This window comes from Zalophus californianus, chromosome 14 (assembly GCF_009762305.2).
Source record: "Zalophus californianus isolate mZalCal1 chromosome 14, mZalCal1.pri.v2, whole genome shotgun sequence".
NCBI lineage: Eukaryota > Metazoa > Chordata > Mammalia > Carnivora > Otariidae > Zalophus > Zalophus californianus.
Window position 1 is genome coordinate 57,176,925 of NC_045608.1, and position 20,658 is coordinate 57,197,582.

The 20,658-nt window shown below is 42.0% G+C and overlaps 1 protein-coding gene across 2 annotated transcripts in view; it reads left to right on the top strand.

Moving 5' to 3' along the window:
* ELP2 (elongator acetyltransferase complex subunit 2) overlaps nucleotides 1–18,696 on the top strand; it is a 54,621-nt gene extending 35,925 nt beyond the window's left edge. The window contains exons 18-22 of one of the 2 annotated variants that reach the window (XM_027575428.2): nucleotides 3,304–3,496; nucleotides 4,908–5,029; nucleotides 7,127–7,260; nucleotides 7,799–7,912; nucleotides 12,310–18,695. In XM_027575428.2, the coding sequence (XP_027431229.1) occupies nucleotides 3,304–3,496; nucleotides 4,908–5,029; nucleotides 7,127–7,260; nucleotides 7,799–7,912; nucleotides 12,310–12,466 (720 nt within the window). In that variant the 3' untranslated portion in view covers nucleotides 12,467–18,695. Of the gene's footprint in view, nucleotides 1–3,303; nucleotides 3,497–4,907; nucleotides 5,030–7,126; nucleotides 7,261–7,798; nucleotides 7,913–12,309 lie in introns of both variants that reach the window. The other variant, XM_027575429.2, reaches the window with a different exon arrangement.
* The last annotated feature ends 1,962 nt before the right edge of the window (nucleotides 18,697–20,658 follow it).

Here is a 20,658-nt window from a genome sequence, read left to right on the forward strand (position 1 = left end):
CTGAAGGCAGACACTTAACCAACTGAGCCACTCAGGCACCCCTCTTATGATCCTTTTAATATCAGTAGAACCTCTGGTGATGTCACCTTTCTTAAACCTGCTGTCAGCAATTTGTGTCTTCTTTCTCATACCGCACCCCCTGCCCCAGCATCTTTTGTTTTGGCGAGGGAAGCATTCTCATAATCAGGAAAATAATAATTTTTTTAAATATTTTCAAATAACCAACTTTTTGATTTTGTTGATTTTCCTCTGCTACTGTTCTTGTTTCTATTTCATTAATTTTTGCTTTTTTTTTTTTTTAAAGATTTTATGTAACGGAGAGAGAGAGCAGGAGCAGGGGGAGGGGCAGAGGGAGAGGGAGAAGCAGACTCCCTGCTGAGCAGGAGCCCTATATGGGACTTGATCCAGGGACCCTGGGATCATGACCCAAGCTAAAGGCAGACGCTTAACTGACTGAGCCACCCAGGCACCCATTTATTTTTTTCTTAGATTCCATTTCTTTTTCTGTTTCTAGTTTAATAAGGTTAAAGCCAAGACCATTGATTTCAGATCTTTCTAAAATAGGTGTTGAGTGCTGTAAATTTCTAAGTATTATTTTTGAGGCATTCTGTAAATTTTGATACATTCTATTCATTTTCACTTAACTGAAAATATTTTTATTTACCTTTGATTTTGTCTTTTACCTATAGGTTATTATTTAGTTTCCAGATACTGAGTGTTTTCCAAATATCTTTCTGTTATTGATTTCTTTTTTTTTAAGATTGTATTTATTTATTTGACAGAGACAGGGAGAGAGGGAACACAAGCAGGGAGAGTGAGAGAGGGAGAAGCAGGCTTCCCGCCAAGCAGGGAGCCCAATGCGGGGCTCCATCCCAGGACCCTGGGACCATTACCCGAGCTGAAGGCAGACGCTTAACGATTGAGCCACCCACGCGCCCCTCTGTTACTGATTTCTAATTTAATTTCATTGTGGTCAGAGAACATAGTATGAATTGAGTCCTTTGAAATTTAATCTTGGTAAATTTCCATGTTCACTTGAAAAGAATGTGGATTCTGTTTCTGTTGGGTGGAGTGTTCTGAAAATATGAATTACATCAGATTGGTTGATAGTGTTCATGTCTTCTTTATCCTTTCAGTTTTATTGAGAGTGGCATTTTGAAATCTGACTATAACTGCAGGCTTATCTTTTAATCTTTGTATTTCAGTCAGTTTTTGCTTTATATATTTTGAAGCTCTGCTGTTAAAACCTTTATGATTTGTTATGTTCTCCTGATTAATTGACTAATTTATCATTATGGAATTCCTCTTTATTTCTGGCAGTATGTTGTGCTCTCAAATCTACATTGTCCAGTGCTAGTAATAGCCACTCCAGCTTTCTTTTGAGAGGTGCTTGAAATAGGTATCTTTTTCCATCCTTGTACTCTTACCTATTTGTTCCTTTTATTTTCAAGTGTTTCTTAAAGGCAGCCTACAGTTGGGTCTTGCTTTTTTTTTTAATTAATTTATCTTTTTAAGTTTTTTTAAAAATTAAATTAATTTAATGTATTTAATTAAATACATTAATATAATGTATTATTTGTTTCAGGGGTACAGGTCTGTGATTCATCAGTCTTACACAATTCACAGCACTCACCATAGCACATACCATCCCCAGTGTCCATCACTCAGCCACCCCATCCCTCCCACCCCCCACCACTCCAGCAACCTTCAGTTTGTTTCCTGAGATTGAGTCTCTTATGGTTTGTCTTCCTCTCTGGTTTCGTCTTGTTTCATTTTTCCCTCCCTTCTCCTACGATCCTCTGTCTTGTTTCTCAAATTTCACATATCAGTGAGGTCATATGATAATTGTCTTTCTCTGATTGACTTATTTTGCTTAGCATAATTGGGTCTTGATTTTTCACTCATCTTGATAATCTTCCATTTTAACAGGGGCATTTATTAGACTTTACATTTAACATAATTAGTATACTTGAATTTAAATCTTTCATCTTGCTATTTGTTTTCTATTTCATCCATCCTTTCTTTGTTTCATTTTACTTATTTTGGATTGATTGCTTTTTTTGAGTCCATTTTATTTCTTTTGTTTGGTTAGTAGATATAACCACTGTGTTATTTTATTGGTTGTCTTTCATTTCATACTCTACATCTATAATTTGCCACAGTCTGCCTCCAAGTAATGTTGCACTATTTCATGTATGATTTAAGAACTTCACAGAAGCATACTTTTGTTTCCCCCTACTCTGTGGTAGTGTTGGACACTTTACTTCTTCATAGAAATCCGACAAGATCTTGTCAGTTTTCCTTTGAGCAGCCAGTTATCTTTTGAAGAGATTTAAATAAATTTTCCAGCAGATATTTTCTTTTGCCGAAAGGATATTCTTTAACATTCCTAGTAATGCACTTCTGCTGATCATGAATTTTTTGGGCTTCTGCCTGTCTGACAGACTTTGTCTCTCCCTAATTTTCGATTGATTTTTATAGTGGGTAAGAAATTGTTTGTTTTCCTTTGAGTACGATAAAGATGTAGCTCCATTTTTTTAATTTGCATTTTTTCTGATGGGAGCCTGCTATAATTTTTTTGTTTTTTTGGTGATGGGTTTTTTTTCCCTCCCACTGCAATTTTATTGCTGGTTTTAAACAATGTGATTATTGTCTATATAATTTCCTTCATGTTTTCTGTGCTTCGGTTTTACTGAACTTCTTGAATCTGTATGTTTATTGTTTTTATCAAATTTGGAAATTTTTTGGCCATTATCTTTTTAAGTATTTTTCTTTTCAGCCTTTTTGGGGACTTGAGTTACACCTCTTTGGCTGCTTGAAGTTATCAGAGTTTAGTGAGGTTTTTTCTTTTTTTTTCCACTCAAATTCGTTTTGTCTGTCAGAGATCAGTGTTTTTTGTTGCCAGATACCTCATATTTTGGAGTGCATTATTTTCAGGTATTATGTTTGGTTTTTTAGTTATTTCATACAGAGAGTCAGGCTGGTCCCTGTTACTCCATCATATTGATCAGAAGTGAAAGTCTCTAGACTCTTAATTACAAATTAATCGACAAACGTATTCTTGTAAAACGTTGAAACACTGTGATGACAGTGTCCATCTCTGATGAGTCACTTAGTCTAATCCCAGTCTTCCTCTTCCCGGAAATTACACCTGCTTGTGGTATGTATCTCCTCAGAAATTTTTCCCCATTTATACAGTTACATAAAATATACCCATACAAACAATGTTATTTTAAAAAAATGTGAGGTTTTTTTTCCCAATTTCTTTCTACTTAAATTGCTTGTTTCATCTCTGTCTTCCAGGCAGCTAAGAAAGAGCATGCAGCCATCATTCTTTGGAACACGACATCTTGGAAACAGGTGCAGAATTTAGTTTTTCACAGTTTGACTGTCACGCAGATGGCCTTCTCACCTAACGACAAGTTCTTACTAGCTGTTTCCAGAGATCGAACCTGGTCACTGTGGAAAAGGCAGGACACAATCTCACCTGAGTTAGGTAAAACAGCTTCTAATTGGAAGGTTATTAGTGAAATACTTATGTCCATTTTATCTACCTTGTAGAGCTACTAGGTGAAGAGGAAGGACTAGAAGTGGTAACGGGGTGAAGGCCAGAGTCTCACTGTTGTGAAGTCTTTCAAAGTTGTGTTCTGAGGAAGACTCAGCCTTCCTTGTAAGATTTAAATGCAGTGATCTTTGAGTTGACTTCCTTGTGATTATATAGTCAGGATGGCATCTCAGTTAAAAGAAACATAAAAATCTAAAAATAATAGATTTTGTGGATTGTTACACAATGCCAACATAAAACTTGAATAGGTGCCATATTCTGAGCTAGGGTTTTATGGGACAGGAATAATGAAGATACAATTAAATTATGAAACTTATTAGGACCATTATCTTTATCTTTTTCTTGCTTAACCCCTGTCACTTTGATAATTAGGAAGGACATTTTAGGCATCCATCTGTGAATACCGTGACCCCGGGGGCAGGATATTAACACACACCTGCATTCTCCTCTGAACCTGGCATAAATTAAAAACAAAAGAGGGGTGGAACCTTTGTGTTGTTGGAACATGGCCTGTTTCTATTCCCCCCCCCCCATTTCTTTGGGTAAAATCTAGGAGTGTTTAAAATATCTTCATGTTGTTTAGTTCTGTTATAATCATTCCATTGGTATAACTTGCATGCAGTTTGATCTTGTGGTATTCCTAGTCTCTTAGTTTTCTTGTATTTTAGAGACTGACACATATTAAACAGTACATGTTAGAACAGACTGATTTCTTTTGCAACTACTGATTTCCTAACATGCAACCTTTACTTTTTTTTAAAAAGTTACTGGGATACTAATGATACCTCCATAATTTATTGTATCTTTTATGGATTATAGATTAATAGATACATTCCTCTTCCCTCTTCATAAGTAATTTTATTTTTTAGGTGTAGTCCATATGAGGGCTTCTTGTAAAACGACTACCCCCCTTCTGAGGGGCTTAAGGGCTTAAATCTTACAAGGGAAACGTTTTTTAAGGTTTTCATTCATTTGGGGTTTTTTTTCATTATTTAAGAGTACATTAATCTTTTTTCCATGTGTGTAAATCTGGCTACTTCCTGAGTAAAGTTAAATTGCTCAGGCTTCTTTCATGGGCATAAAGTTGAATTTTTAGTTAAGTGCCTGGAAGTTGTCACCAGTCACTGAAGAGTGACTAGTAACATAAAAGCATTCCCTACTGGAAAAGTATGTGTATGTCCATAGCCTTTTGGTGAGGGCCAGCAACGTAGTCTGTTGCAAAAGTCCACATGTATAAATTGATTGCTAAGGGGTGTGATGTATATGGCATGTAAGCATAGATTTCTACCAGATAAAAACAGCTCTGTCTGCCTTGTGAGTAGTCATATGGTGTTTCTTTCAGACCCAGTTTTCAGCCTCTTCGCCTTCACCAACAAGGTAACTGCTGTGCACAGTAGAATTATTTGGTCTTGTGATTGGAGTCCTGATAGCAAATATTTCTTCACTGGGAGTCGGGACAAAAAGGTAATTTTTTTTAACTTAGTATTATTTCAAATGTAAAATAATAATACAGGTATGTTTGGATAGAAAACACATAATCTTGACTTTCTGATACAATTAAAAAAATCAATCTGTTCTCTTCTGTGTTTTTTCATATGCATGCATAAAAAGGCTTTTCTTGTTAAATTCTATAAATACATTTCTCTGAAATATCAAATATGAAAAGAAAACCTTTCAGACACATGGTGTTTATCAGATGGCCCCAGTGGGAAAGAACGTAGTGAATGAAATGGTTGAAGACCAACTAGGAGAGCAGGAGGGGGTGGAGGGGCGTAAGGAGGAAAACAGTCGGCTTCTTTTCTTTTTCATACTTTTATGAATTAAAATTTTTCTCTACAATAGATGATTATTGCCTGTTCATTCAGTGGAGGAAGCAGTGTGTGTGTGTGTGTGTGTGTGTGTGTGTGTGTGTGTGTGCGCGCGCGCGCGTGTTTCCCAAGCTTTGAAAAAATCAAAACAAGTTAGCTAGGAATGGATTCTTGACCACTGCCCTCACCCTGCCCTCCGGTCTCTCCTGTCCTCACACTCTTTAAAATGCCCTTTCCTTTTTCTGAAGTGCCTGCAGACCAGAGGTGGTGAGGCAGTTGAGCGTTTGCTTTCCTCTCCCTGCCCTCTCCAGTTGTCGTGGTACAAATTCCCTAAGCAGAGGACTAGCGTGGACATGTCGCACAGTGAAACACTGAAATATCAGCCTCTAAACCCATTTCTCTGAGACCTTCACTTGCGTCTGTTTGCTGGTTCATTTCTTCCCCGGTCCTTCTGGCTTTGCTTTGCTGGCTGCCGAGGAAGCAGGACCGCTCTGCCCTCCGCTGTTCCGCAGTCGCACGTGCCCCAGCTGCGGCTCCTGGGGCTGTGTCAGGCCTGAAACGGACAGAGCGCCACCCACCACACATTGTCACTTCTCTTTACTTGGTCAGAGCCTCCTACTTGGAATCTTGCTTTGATCTGGATTTTGCAAGTGTTGTCCACTGCACTTCCCTCTCTCTTTGTGACCAGTCACACCTCCTGGAGGCATGAGCTTCTGTTACAGGATTTTTGTGTCCCCTTAGTGCCCACAGTTCTTGGTCATGCCACTTCGAAGAATGAAGAGGTAGAGCAGACGGAGAGTGGTGGTCAGCGAAACAAAGTTTATTGAGCAAGAGTAGAAAGCTCCCAGAGAGGGAGGAGAACCCAAGTGGGTTGCCCTTGGAGTTTCTAAGTTTAGGGGTTTTTATGAGTTCTGCTTTTGAGGAACTTTTTTAAGCGGTCAGGGTGTGCTGAGTTGTGCCAATCAGGGCTTTGATCATGTATCTGTCTACCTATTAGGTTAATGTCCACGTGCTGATGGTCCTTTTTTTGCTGACATCTGGGGGCTTAGGTCTTAACTGCCCCTTGCCTGTGACATTGACAAATGCTTTTGTGGTTAATTGTCTTATTTTAGGATGTTTTGTAGAAGTCATTTCTGCAAAGGCTGTAAAACCAGAATGTCAGTGCTATTTTATTTTAGCTGTCCTGACTCCATATTTTCTTGTTGGGGACCCTGGCCCTGACTACCTGACTGTCCAACTAACTCCTAACACTTTCAGGGAAGTGTCATTTCTTATGCAGGGGGTATCATCAAGGTTAAGTGCTCCTGACTGCTCAGTTGTTTCCCTGAGCAGTTGGTGGTATAGAGGAAGAGCCAGGGATTGATTGGTCCCCATGCATTGTGTGGTAACTTTTTGGAGACGTGTACGAGCCTCTTGTGATGATGTGACTGATAGACTCTCCCTGGATTAGAACTGGTTTCCTGAGTATAAAAGAGCATGCTAGACAATCTCTGGTCTCTAGGCAGGGACAGTCCATGTTTGGACCAGCACCCTTAGGTAACTGAGGTCTCACAGACTTGTGTCTGGTACACCGTGGCTTCTCTGTGATGCCTGAAATACTCTGAAATCCTGGAACATCATCTGCAAATGTAAGTGAGGCGTTTTTTAAACACTAGAGTGAATAGTTTGCATTATCTGTGCCATCGATACTCGGATGCATTGCTGGAAGCCCTGCAGAGAGAAAGCTTTACAGAGTCTGATCCGTCTCTGTCAGGTGGTTGCGTGGGGTGAGTGCGACTCCAGTGATGACTCCATGGAGCACAGCATCGGGCCCTGCTCCTCGGTCCTGGACGTGGGCGGAGCAGTGACAGCCGTTGGCGTCTGCCCGCTGCTCAGCCTTTCCCAACGGTCAGTCTCCGAGTGGGGCTTTGTTTTACATTTTTGTGAACACCTGATTTCTTAATATGTAGCCCTCTTATATTTTCACTCGTGCTTGATCTTAGCTTCTGAGTTGCTGTTTTTTTCATAATGCTTAGTTTCTTATAAGAATTGTTAAATTGATAGAACTCGATATGCAGAGTGGGAAAATGGGGATTGGGAATGTGGCTCAAAGGTTCTTGTTTCACCAAATTTGGAACTGTGGTGCTTTCTTGGTAACAAATGTCTGCAGTAGAACGAGGGCCCCTGCAGCCCACCAGGGAAACGCTGGCTTGTGCACTTTGCCAGCAAAGGACAGAGGAAAAACTGTGCACCCTTGATGGAGAGGCAGCTTCATGAGAGCGGGGTAGGAGCAGTGCACTCTCTCCTGGGCTGGCACTTTGAACCAGAGCCTTCTGTAAGCCACGGACAGTTGGGAACATGGTGTAGGACTCGGTTAGAGTGAAGACAGAGATAACAGAAATTCATGCTAATTAATCACTGTCTTCCCCTCCTCCCTTAAAAACAGATACGTTGTTGCAGTAGGATTAGAGTGTGGAAAGATTTGTTTATACACCTGGAAAAAGACTGATCAAGTTCCAGAAATAAATGACTGGACCCACTGTGTAGAAACAAGTCAAAGGTATTTTCTTACTGTTTTTACTTCTATCAGATTAGATTTTGTTATAATTATACAAATTATAATTGTGTTTGTATAAACATCGAGTCTTAATTTTTAAAAAATAAGTTTCTCTTTTGTAGATCTTTTTTTAAAGATTTATTTATTTGAGAGAGAGTGTGCATGAGCAGGGGGAGGGGGCAGAGGGAGAGGGAGTGGACCTTCCGCTGAGTAGGGGAGCCTGACACGGCTGGATTCCAGGACTCTGAGATTTTTGACTTGAGCCAAAATCAGGAGTTGGCTACTTAACCAACTGAGCCACTCAGGCTCCCAAAGCATTGAGGGTTTTTTTTGTTGTTGTTTTGTTTTTTAAAGATTTTATTTATTTATTTATTTATTTGACAGAGAGAGACACAGCAAGAGAGGGAACACAAGCAGGGGGAGTGGGAGAGGGAGAAGCAGGCTCCCCGCTGAGCAGGGAGCCCAATATGGGGCTCGATCCCAGGACCCTGGGATCATGACCTGAGCTGAAGGCAGACGCTTAACGACTGAGCCACCCAGGTGCCCCGAGCATCAAGGTTTTAGTGGCAGTTTTTTTCCAGTTTTATTGAGAAGTAATTCATATAGGTGATGGCATATAGCAGGATTTACATACGTTATGAAACGTTACTGCAGTATGTTCACTTTACATCCATTTAGTCATATAGATACAATAAAAAGAAGGGAAAGAAAAAGAATAAAGGAAAAAAGTCTCTTTGTAACGAGAACTCTTAGGATCTAAAGAGATCTTAGGATCTCTTTAACAACTTCCCTGTATATCATCCAGCAGTGTCTGCTGTTGTTACCATGTCTAGGTTACATGTCTAGTGCTTGTTTTGTAACTGGGAGTTTGTACCTTTTGACCACCTTCCTCTGACTCCCTCTCACCCTACCTTCTGCATCTGGTAACCATAAATCTGATCTCTTTTCCTATGGGTTTTTGTTTTTAATTTTTAAAGATTCTCTATGGTGAGATCATGTAGTATTTGTCTTTAGTGGCAAATTTATGTCACATTTACATGGAGAGGGACACAGATCTCTATTCATGGTGCTTACCACTAAGTGGTATTATGGTAGTCTCTTGAGATTGATGTTTGTTACTATATTGCACTTGATTTTTAAAAGTTTGCTTAAACAGATTGCTTGTTTGCATAATATCTTTATAGACAACATGTTTGAGATGAAAGTGATGTTCATAATGATGTCATCTAGAAAGTGACTACAGTAGATTTGTAATAAAATTGGATTAAAAATGTTGGTGATTTTTTGAAATATTATAGATTGTGTTTTGGTAGCCTCATCTTGTGTGTGAACACTTCAGCTCAGATTCCATGGTGGAGCAAACTGTCAGGTACCTACCCCTCAAAGTCACATGCCTGCTTTCACGCATAGTAGGTGCTCCCTGAGCCTCATGCCTTGGACCTGGGCTCTTGCCTCCAGAGCTGGCTTAGAGCACCTGTAATTTACAACCCTCTCCCCACCCCCACCTGCTTAGATAGCAGGATCTTTTTTTACTCTAATTTGTAACCCAAACTATTCCTTAAAAATGTCCAAATTATCAAAAAATCACTAACCTCATTCTGTCACATTTTTTTTTTTTGATTCTTCAACCTTCATATATCTGAACTGTTCAAAATAGGATGTCAAATACAATTCCAAATGATAGTATCATGATGAAAGTGATGAGCTTGGTGGAGAGAGACCTGTGAGCACATGTCTTTTACAAGGTATTTCATCCAGGGGAGTTTGTCTCCTTATTGGCAAAGTATGTTAGTGTTTATAATAATTGTATTGGTTAAAATTAACCTTTTTCCTGCTGCCCTTTTGGCTGCTCTCCCGCCTCTGATGGTGGGTTTAGCAATTGAAATAGTTCATGTTGTTGCTTACTGAAGAGGGAAGTATTCCAGTGAAAATTCCATATTCCAGGCATTCGAAATGTTCTCTCTTCCTGGGCTCCCCTCCCTTCTTTTCACCTTCCTTTAACTTTGCCCTGCCCATGGTGCTCACTCTCCTCTGCAGATCCTGAATGTGGGATACTGGCGGGAAGCCCCCTAGAAAGCATGAGAAGGGGACAAGTACAGAATTTGTATTTTTTATGTTAAGATTTTTTTTTTTTAGTCATTGTGATGGTGTTAGATTTGTAATAACTAATTCCTGACTTAACCACATTGTATTATTTGGATTGTTAATTTCCCAGTTACCAAATTTCAGGTACCTTTCAAATGAAAGTTTTTGCTAATAATGAGATACAGAGGTAATACAAGCAAACACTACCTTTTAAAAGGTTGGCTCCCCTAAACTCCCTGTCTTCTAAACGTGATTAACATGCTAGATTTAAAGGGAATATTACCCCCCAAAAAGAAACCCACCATCTTAAAGCTTATATAGCAAAATAAGTACTGTTTCTCAAAGTGGCTCCCCTGGGAAGCAATATACAATTGGTCCTTGAACAACGTGGGGTTAGGGCTGTATACCTTTTGACAATACAAAAGCTTAATTACTAATAGCTGACTGTTGACTGGATGGAAGCCTTAGTGATAACATAAGCAGTGGATTAACCCGTAGTTTGTATATGTATTTGGTACTATAGTCTTAGAATAAAGTAAGCTAGAGAAAAGAAAACAAATCATGAGAGAAAATACATTTATGGTACTATACTGTATGTATTGAAAAAAATCCATGTGTAAGTGGACCCATGCAGTTCCAACCCATATTGGGTCAGCTGCACTATATATACTTGTTTCAGTAATGTCACTACTTCAAACCATTCCTCTCATGAAATGAGAGATCTTTAATACTATCAATAACAAACGAGATTCTAGTCATGTTGGTGTCATTTAAGATATTTTTGGAACTTCTCTTTAGGAATTGTGTTCAGAACTGGCTTACGGGTGATGCAAGAAAACCAATTACATTTTTTAATTGTACTCACTTCATCACTTTTTTTTTTGTTTGGCACTGATTTCATTTGTTAAGCTCATCTCCTGATGACTCTTGATTGCCTTCAGTAATCAAACTCACGAAAGATGCACTATCATTGAGATACTGTTCAAGTCATAGCCTGCACAGTATGGAAGCATTGCCTTGAGAAGATTTCAGTAAACACTAATGTACAATAGCATTGTTGAAGTGTGTGTAACCTCTAAAATGACCACCTGCAAGGGCTCACAGTCGTGTGGTTGCATAGGTTCTGGTATGCTGATTTTTAAAATGTGTTTCATTACCTCAAGGTTATATTTCATTCCTCCCTTTCATCCTAAGAATGCATCTGGTGACATGTGGGCTCTCAGCATCTGAAAGTATAATTTGTGTGCTCTGATGTTGTTTTCAGGGTTTACTGCCTTAAAACCTACTTAAGTTTTTAACCTTATTCCTTTTGGTTTGGAGGTCTAATTTGCAGGTTAAATTTTTAGAGGGTATTATATTTTCATAGGGATTTATTAATAATCTATGTTTGGTAGCATTCTAGGCCTGTCATGGGGTTGAAGGGGCATTAATAAGAGCATCCTGCCCAAGGTCATGCAGCAATATTGGAGACCAAGATTGTTTCATTGGGCAGTTTATTAAATCTTTCATTATCTTTCCTTACCCAACAGTAAAATCTTAAGAGTCTCTGTGTGTCACAGGGATGTCAAAAGAATAAAATAATTTTGAATATGTTGCAAGTTAGAATTCTTTAAAAAGAAACACATTTAGTAATGTCATCTGATTTTAGTAGCCATTTCATGAATTCCACTGATCATTAAAACAAAATTCGACAGGAATTCATTGTCTTTTTCTTGCCCTTTTTGGTGGTATCCTTTGTCAGTGAGTAAGATATTTAGTGTGACAGTTTTAAGTAAATAGAGTAAGATGTTTTCGAGTTTAGAATAAAATTGCCAAAGTATTAGTGATGGTATTTTAAAAACCTGTACTTTTTACAATTTTATTTTTATGAGTATGGTTGATAATACAGTATTACATTGGTTTCAGATGTACGGCTTAAGTGATTTGACAAGTTTACACGTTATGCTATGTTCACCCCAAGGGTAGCTGCCATCTCTCCCTGGTGTGTCACTATCACAGTGTCATTGGCTGTGTTCCTCATGCTGTGCCTTTCATTCCCATGACTTACCCGTTCCTCTCCTGGAAGCCTGAATCTCCCTCTCATCCGCTCTGCCCAACCCTTCACCCTACTCCGCTCCGGCAGCCATCAGTTTGTTCTCTGTACTTATAGGTCTGATACTGCTTTCTGTAAAACCTGTACAGTTTGATTTTCAGGTTTTGACTTCCATTCGTGTTAACATTAATAGCAGGGGCAAGGTAATTAAATTAATACATAGGTAAAATATTTTGTCGTCCTAGTATACATTCCTTTCATGATTTCTCTATCTTTGTTTTAGCCAAAGTCATACACTTGCTATCAAAAAATTATGCTGGAAGAATTGTAATGGAAAAACTGAACAGAATGAAGCAGAAGGCGCCGAATGGTTACACTTTGCAAGTTGTGGTGAAGATCACACTGTGAAGATATACAAAGTTAACAGATGTGCATTGTGATGGGCTTAATAACTATGGGCATGTCGTCATTGGTGTCTTAAGATATTTATCCTGTAAATAGATGACTTTCTTTATGTTGTAATTTCATCGAGTTTCATTTTGAAGTCCTACAGCAGTAGAACTTTTTGGGTCACAGACCCTTTGAAATCTGATGAAAGCTGCAGACTCTTTCCTCACAGATGTACATATGCACACACCCTCAGAACCTGGCCCACACTTTCAGGGATTCAGACTTGCATCCATGTGCCCCAGATTAAGAACCTCTTTGGAAAAAAAAAAAGAACCTCTCTTTGTTTGTTTTTTTTTTTAAGATTTTATTTATTTGTCAGAGCACAAGCAGAGGGAGCGGCAGGCAGAGGGAGAAGCAGGCTCCCTGCTGAGCAGGGAGTCCGATGTAGGACTCAATCCCAGGATCCCGGGATCATGACCTGAGCCGAAGGCAGACGCTTAACCAGCTGAGGCACCCTGGTGTCCTGAACCTCTGTTTATTCTTTCTTTTTGAACGAATTTACCTAATTTTATGTTATTTTGGTCCTTTTCTTGTCATATGCCCTTCTTTGGGACATTTCATTATTTATTACCCTCTTCAAAGAAAGGACATAGAAAATAAAAAGAAAACCCAGATTACTCAATTTTTATTTTAACAGTTTTTTAAATAAACAGACAACACTTTGTGTGGTCTTGCCCTTTCTTCCAGTACACACCCACCATTCTAGGAATTTGGCAGGCAGTTGTGAATTTGAACTGCAGTTAGTTCTTTCTTGTATTCTTTAAAAGTACGTAGATTCTTCTTTTACAGTTTGACTGAAAGTAGACTATCCTGACATTTACCCTGATCGATGTAGGGGCTGAAAAGGAGAGTTGTGTCTGAATCATGAGTTGATGTGAAGTCACATACATGAGTCATGAGAGAAAGGATGCCCCTGAAGGTGAGTGTGTAGTGGGAGCAGAGGGAAGATGCTAGAAGCAGAATATTATCTGCAGAAGTTTGGGACATGGGCCACGAGAGCCGGGAGCTTTGGGAGTTGGGTGGAGGGAGGTTAAGCTCGGGGGAAAACTGGCATGAGAGTGGAAGCTTTCCCTGACCCAGTCATCTGAGAAATTGGCAATGGAATGAATACTGTGTGTAATAAATATGCTGAAAGGCGGGGGAGGTGAGGATTTTCTTGGTTGGAGTTTGCCCTGACCTAATATGACATATTGCTTCCAAAGGAGTTGTGATATTTTGTCTAAATTGAAATTTCTAGACTAGCACTATCCAGTATTTCTAGAAATATAGAAATATAATTTGAGCTACATAAGTAATTTAAAATTTTCTGGTAGCTACATAATAAAAACAAACAGATGAGATTTATTTTAGTGACATCTTTTAACCCAGTATATCCAAAATAGTATCGTTTCACATATACAACATGAAAGATAGTTGAGGTATTACTTTTTTTGTATAAAGTCCTTGTACAATAAGAAATGTATTTTATACTTAGAGCCCATCTCAGTTTGGACAAGCCACATCTCACGTGCTCAGTAGCCACATGTCACTAGTGGCCATCCGTATTTGGACTGTGTAGTTCTAAACTATTGAGTCTGTATAAACTTGTCTTACGCCCTCAGGCACATGTGTGCACGCATACACTAAAGCAGTGAGAATTGAGTACTCAAACTCAGAAACCAGGATGCCCTGAAGTGTGGTCTCCTTGCTTCTCAGCTAAAGGATCTGAGTCTCCACCCCCATTGGCACACGGGGATTTGTTCGGATCCCATGCATGGGGGATTTCAGAGCAGATTCATTGAACTAACTTGGTGTTTTAGAACATTTTCATGCACAGAACTCAACCCCCTAAGGTTCCCTGAAAATGGCCTAGTCTCAGAGAGACTGAATTCATAGTTACTGTTTTTTCAGTTGGGTTTGTATCAGACAGTTTTCATAAGTTGTCCTGAAGCATCTTCCTCGGTAACCACCTGAGTATTCAGTTCGGTAAGCGTTCAGAGGACTTGCTGTGCAGTGAGGCAGTCTGCATTGTAATTCATGCACATACAGTACTTTTACACGCCTCTTAATCTACTAAAGGAGTACCCTTTGAGCCATATCGTACTATGAACCACATTGTTCATCATATCTAGAGCAGAAAGGACCTCTTAGAACTTTGCTCCAGAGGAGTGGAGGAGTATTTGAGGCCCTGCCCTGCCCTGCCCTGCCCCCTTCCCCGACCTCTCACTTCTCTGCCTGATTCACAGCATCGGAGCTCAGATTGATGCCGAGCGCCAGTCTAAGCATTTGCTGTCTTCTGACGTGTACAACCTTCCTAGACGCAGGGAGAGGTAATTGGATTGTTCGGAGTACATTTACTGTACGAGTACAGCACGGAGCCAGATCACTTCCCAGTAGCCTCAGGGGAAGCAGAGTTGGTTATGGATTCCAAAGGGGGACTGTGGGAATTGGAGGGAGACTACAAATTCAGGAATAAAGTGAAAGGACAGACTCATTCTCTCTTTTAAATGAGAAGTTCTGGCCACCACAGAAAATCCTGGGTGGTTTAAGGAATGCCAGGCGTTCTGTGAACTACTTTTGTACAACCCCCTGTGTGTTTCTCAAGGCCCCTGGGGGTGTGGGGGGTTGGAACCTGGACTTGAGGAATCCGAAGCATGTTTGACCCTGGCTCACACTGGCAGGAAGTGTGGAGAAGCGTTTCCCCTCATCTCTACGTGGAGATAATACTAGTGCATCAGCCTGACTGCCATTCAGCTGTGTGTGAGGGAAGACGCCAGATGTTCTTTCTGGCTTGCTCAAGGTAGAAGTTTTCTCTCAAAAGGAATTGAGGTACGGGTGCCTGGGTGGCCCAGTCAGTTAAGTGTCCGACTTTTGGTTTCCACTCAGGTCATGGTCTCAGGGTTGTGAGATCAAGCCCCATGTTGGGCTCCATGCTGGGCGTGGAGCCTGCTTAAGATTCTTCCCGTCCCTCTGCCCCTCCTTGCTCTCTCTCTTGCTCTCTCTCAAAAAAAAAGAAGAAATCAAGGTAAGCCGACCAGGATGGGCAGGGAGACTTCTCAACATGAACAGGGACCTAGGCTCCTTTTCTTTGTTGTCTGCAATCCTCAGTGTGTGGCTTCCTCACCATCTGGGATGGCTGCTTGGCCTCCTGCCATGATCTTTGCATTCCAACCAGCAGAAAGGAAAGGCTTGTCCCTAGCTTTAAGGAAACTTGGAAGTCCACACAGTTCTGCTTAATCTCTGTGGCCAGAATTTAGTCTTGTGGCCATACTGTAAGAGAAACTAGGAAATAAAATTTTTATTGTAGGGGCCACATGTTCAGCTGGGAATTGAGGTGCTTTATTCTGGAAGAAAGAACAGTCTCATTTTGTAAAAAGCAACTACCTTGTAGGGTTGTTTTGAGGACTAAATGAGCTAGCACATGGAAAATGCTAGTTCAGGGTCTGGATATATATAATAAGACACCAACTGTTAGGGTTAAATAAAGCTCACCTCCATAGAGCCTTTATTAATCCCCTTGTTTCAAGTATTCTTTCCTTTCTCTAAATTCCACAGTATTACCATTTTTAATTGCATTTCTCATTCCCTATCTTTTATTTACATCTATCTTACGTTATGTCAGTTAGATTCTTTCTGTGGTAAGAAAGTTTGCCTCAAAATGATACAGGGAATACTAGCTCACATAACTGAAAACAATCCAGTGGTAGGACAGAATTCAAGTAAGGTTTCATCAAGGCCTTTTCTGTACTCTCAGCTGACCTCTCCAGGGGTCAGCTTTCTTCCAAGGCTGCCCTCCCCCATGGATGAAAGCAGCTGTTGAAGTTACAGATTTCCTTGCTCATATCAAAGGGAATAAATTAAACTTTGAGTCCCTAGCTTTACTCTGACCCAAACATCCTGAACTAATCACAATGGGCGGTGGGGGGAGGGACCCACACACTGAGTGGCTTAGGTCTGCCCATCCGATGTGGCAAGAGCCATGGATTACTCTGGAGTTAGAGTCAGGGTTGTCCCGTTAGGACCACATGGCTGCTCTATGTGGGGTGGTTTTCCAAAGCAAAGTCAGAGGGGCAGTGGGTGCTGGGTAGGCAAGCAACAAACTCCCACTATACCAAGTCTACTAAAGCCTAAACATGGGGCATCAGATTCGTTTTGTAGCTCTCCACAGCATCTAGCACAGCGTGTGTGTCTAGCGGTGTATTGTCAAATATTTGCTGCATTTAAGGATGAGTAAATTTGACAACACAGATGGCTGGCTGGTGGAGGAATGATTCAATGTAATCCACTAGTCAGTAAATAGAATAACTGGTGTCAGATCCTCTCCCTGTCTTGGTGGCATAAAGGGGTAGGGGCTAAAGAGCAGGAGGGAAGGTGTCAACACAGAAGGGACCAAGGAGGGGCGGCTTGCCCAGTGGACCTGTCCCTGAATGAACACAAGGAGAAGCTGAGACCCCAGGAAAATAGCCTCAGGAAAGTAACCCCACTGGGTTCACCCACCCTGTCACTCCTGTGGTCTGCCTAGTACTGGCTGGTGGGGTTTTGTTGTTTTGAACATTATGGGTTTAGATATAATGGAGCCTTGTTCATGATTCCAAACTGCCCTTTTAGCTTCTATTCACAGAAAAGCTTTCCTGTCCCTGTAGGGGAGGGAGCTTCCTGTGGTTTCGGATCTCCTTTCCACTACTTTCAAGTTGTTTCTCCCAAAACTTCTACTCTGGCAGGCTCTGGAGAGAAACCTGCTCCGTTGCTGTCTCTCTCCTGCTCTGCAGACTCTCTTCTCATTTCTCAGGTTTCAGAGTATGTCGGCTAGCAGGTTCTCATTGTTACAGAAGGATGCTTTTCACTCTAGCAGAAAATAATAAATTCATCATCCAAACCAAATTTAGCCTCTGAAACACCCACTCTTCATCCCACCTACTTGGCAGGAAATTTGATCCATAGTAATTTCAGTCCCCAGATACCTCCAGGATCAAGAGGCCTCGGGGGTTAGCCAGTAGGAAGACCTCTACCCTTCGTCACTGTTTAAGACTTGACCATTATAGGGGCACCTGGGTGGCTCAGTCATTAAGCGTCTGCCTTCTGCTCAGGTCATGATCCAAGGGTCCTGGGATTGAGCCCCATGTTGGGCTCCCTGCTCAGCGGGAAGCCTGCCTCTCCCTCTGCTGCTCCCCCTGCTCGTTCTCCCTCTCTCTGTATCTCTAATAAATAAAATCTAAAACAAAAAAAAAGTTGACCATTATAATGGAGCTTCCATCCCCACCAAGATAACAAAACTGTCTCACTAAGGTCACCGCACCACCACCTAGCCAGCACATTCACTGATCGGATTGGCCCTTGTCCTCACCGGCCTGTCAGCCTTAGTACCCCAAGGTGTTCTCCTCTGGCTGGCCTCCCACCTCTCCGCCTGTACCTTCTCACCAGTCAGTGGCATGGAGGCAGCCACCGCTTAATTGTTGCTCTGCCCGGGGCTCTGCCTCTCCCTGAACACTTAAGAGCCTAGGGAGTGACCTTTCCACAAGCCTCTCCCATGAGTTGTGTCTCCAACCCCTGACACTGTCCTTCCTGAGCCCTGAGCCCCAATCTCCACTTAGATGTCCTCCACTGTCTGCCTTTGTCTGAGCCCCCTCCTCCCTGCATCCACCAAGGCACCCGCTCCTGACAATGCTGAGTCACCCGAGCCAGTCCGCCCTCAGTCCCCAAGTGAATTCCATCACTTCTGTACCATCTGGGTACTCCTTGCCAGGACTTCTGGCCAGCCTCCCTGCACGCCTCTCTTCAGTGTTGCTGGGATGTCAGGCCCACCTTTGACACAGCCACTCTCCCATAGGGATTCCCTGGCATCTTCCTGTCCCTCCTGGCTGCAGAGTTGGGCCCCCTCTTGTTACTCCCTCTCCCCACCCCTTAGTCCCGCACAACCACAGCTGGTGCTCCAGCCTCACGAAGGTCGTGCTTCTGTAATTTTCTCATTTGCGCATGGAATGCTGCCCTCCCTCCCTCACCTCTTCGGGACTTCTAGAGTCCCGGGTTGGGGAGGCTTTCTCCCTTATAGCCTCAACCTCTTTGGGAAGCTCCCATCTCCAGCACTGTGCAGGGTGGAGGGGATGATCTAGCTGCGGACCCAGCTCCTTCACTGGGGGCCTCTCAGACACACAGGCTGTCTTACTGCCTGCTGGCTTCCCAGGCCTGAGCATGTTGCTCGCAGGGAGCAGCTCACCAGTGAACACTGGGGAATGCCCCTGCCAGCGCCCACTTTCCTCTTCAGTGACTCAAGTTTGGAGGTCGCAGGAGATTGTAGCTGGTCTCCCTACCCCCAGTTCTCAGCACCCCATCCAGCCAGGTCGTGGCCATTAGAGCTACCTAAATTACCTCTTGGAAGCACTTTTGTGCTCAAAAATTTTCAGAATGAAATTCCAGTCCCTTAGCCTGACTTACAACCTTCCAAAATCTATCCCCAAATCAACATTGCCTTCTTCAACCACTACAGACTACAATTCTGACAGGTACCCATCGAACTTTTGCCAAATGACTGAAGAATACGTGAATGAATGGCTTCTGTATAGTGGAGATATTTTGCAAATGGAGTCCATTGCCAGAGGACCCTGGAGGTGGGGTCCTATAGAAGTCTGTTAATATGGGAGCAAGGGGTTTGGGGGAGATCTCATCCAAGCTCAGTAAGCTGGACCCAGGGACAAAGCCTCACCCAGGGGGAGAGATTTTAAGTGCAAAATCAGGGCTGTCTCTCATGTCTGCTCAATCTGGCCTGTAGGCACATATTTTTCATGGTTCCAAGGTGAGAGAGGGCTGTAAGTAGGAGCTGAAGAGCTCTTTCCTTACGAAGCTCTAAATGTTGGGTGCAGAAGCTAGCTTCTTGGGACCTCCGCATGGACTGGCTCAGGCTCCTCCAAGGCCCCAGGCTCGGCAGCTGGGCCGGGTCAGACAAGGCAGTGGCAGGCCCACAGCACAGGTCCCAGGAGCCCACTGAGTGATGAACCCGTGTAAGACATTTCACTGATGGAGACAGGAGGTTCTGCATTAGGCAGGGTAAGAATGTGCAGTCTGATTTCTGACAGTCTTTCTGGCAGGAGAGGCCTGGGGGATCTTGGCAAAATAAACTTGAGGGTGTCAATTAGAGGCTGAGCCTCTGGGCGTCCCCTACTACTCTCTCTCCCTTCATAGGTTCATTGCTATGGCCCAGGTCAAAGGCTTGCTCCTTCGGGGTGCCTTCCCTGAACTCCCTAGTTGGAAGTAGCCCTGCTCCTCTCCCCTGCAATTCTACGCCTGCATCCCGGAGCAGTGGTGGAGCACTTGGGCCACATGGTCTTGTGGCTGGATGTTCATTTCCCTACATGGCTCTGTAAGCATAATCCTTCTTCCCATCCTCCTGAACATGTGGTGCCCTGGGCAGAGCCAGGAACTTAAAGATATATATATTTTTAAGATTTATTTATTTGACAGAGAGAGCATAAGCAGGGGAAGCAGCAGAGGGAGAGGGAGAAGCAGGCTCTCTGCTGAGCAGGGAGCCCGATGTGGGGCTTGATCCCAGGACCCCGGGATCATGACCTGAGCCGAAGGCAGACGCTTAACCGACTGAGCCACCCAGGCACCCCAAAGATATTTCTTGACTGAATGGTAGTTCAGTGATTTTTAATGATCTTCAAGAGTTCTGCACTGTACATAAAAGGATACAATTAAAGTGAAAAGACCATCTATAGAATGGAAGAAAATATTGCTAATTATTATCTGATAAGGGTTAAGATTCAGAATAAAGAACTCCTACAACTCAGCAATTAAAAACAAAAACCAAAAAGCAACCGAATTGAAAAAATGGGCAAAGGATTTGAATAGACATTTCTCCAAAGAAGACATACAAATGTCCAAAAAGCACAGGAAAAGATGCTCAACGTCACTAATCATTAGGGGAGTGCACATTAAAACCACCATGAGATGTCACTTTCACACCCAGTGGAATGATTACTATAAAAAAAACCAGAAACACCAAAATAAGTATTGGTGAGAATGAGAAGAAATTGGAACCCTTGTGCTCTGTTGGAATGAAAAATGGTGCAGCTGCTAATGGAAAGCGGTATGGCAGTTCCTTGAAAATTAAAAATAGAACCACCCCATGATCCAGCATTCCCACTTCTTGTTATATATCCAAAAGAACTGAAAGTAGAGTCTCAAAAGGTATTTGTATGCCCATGTT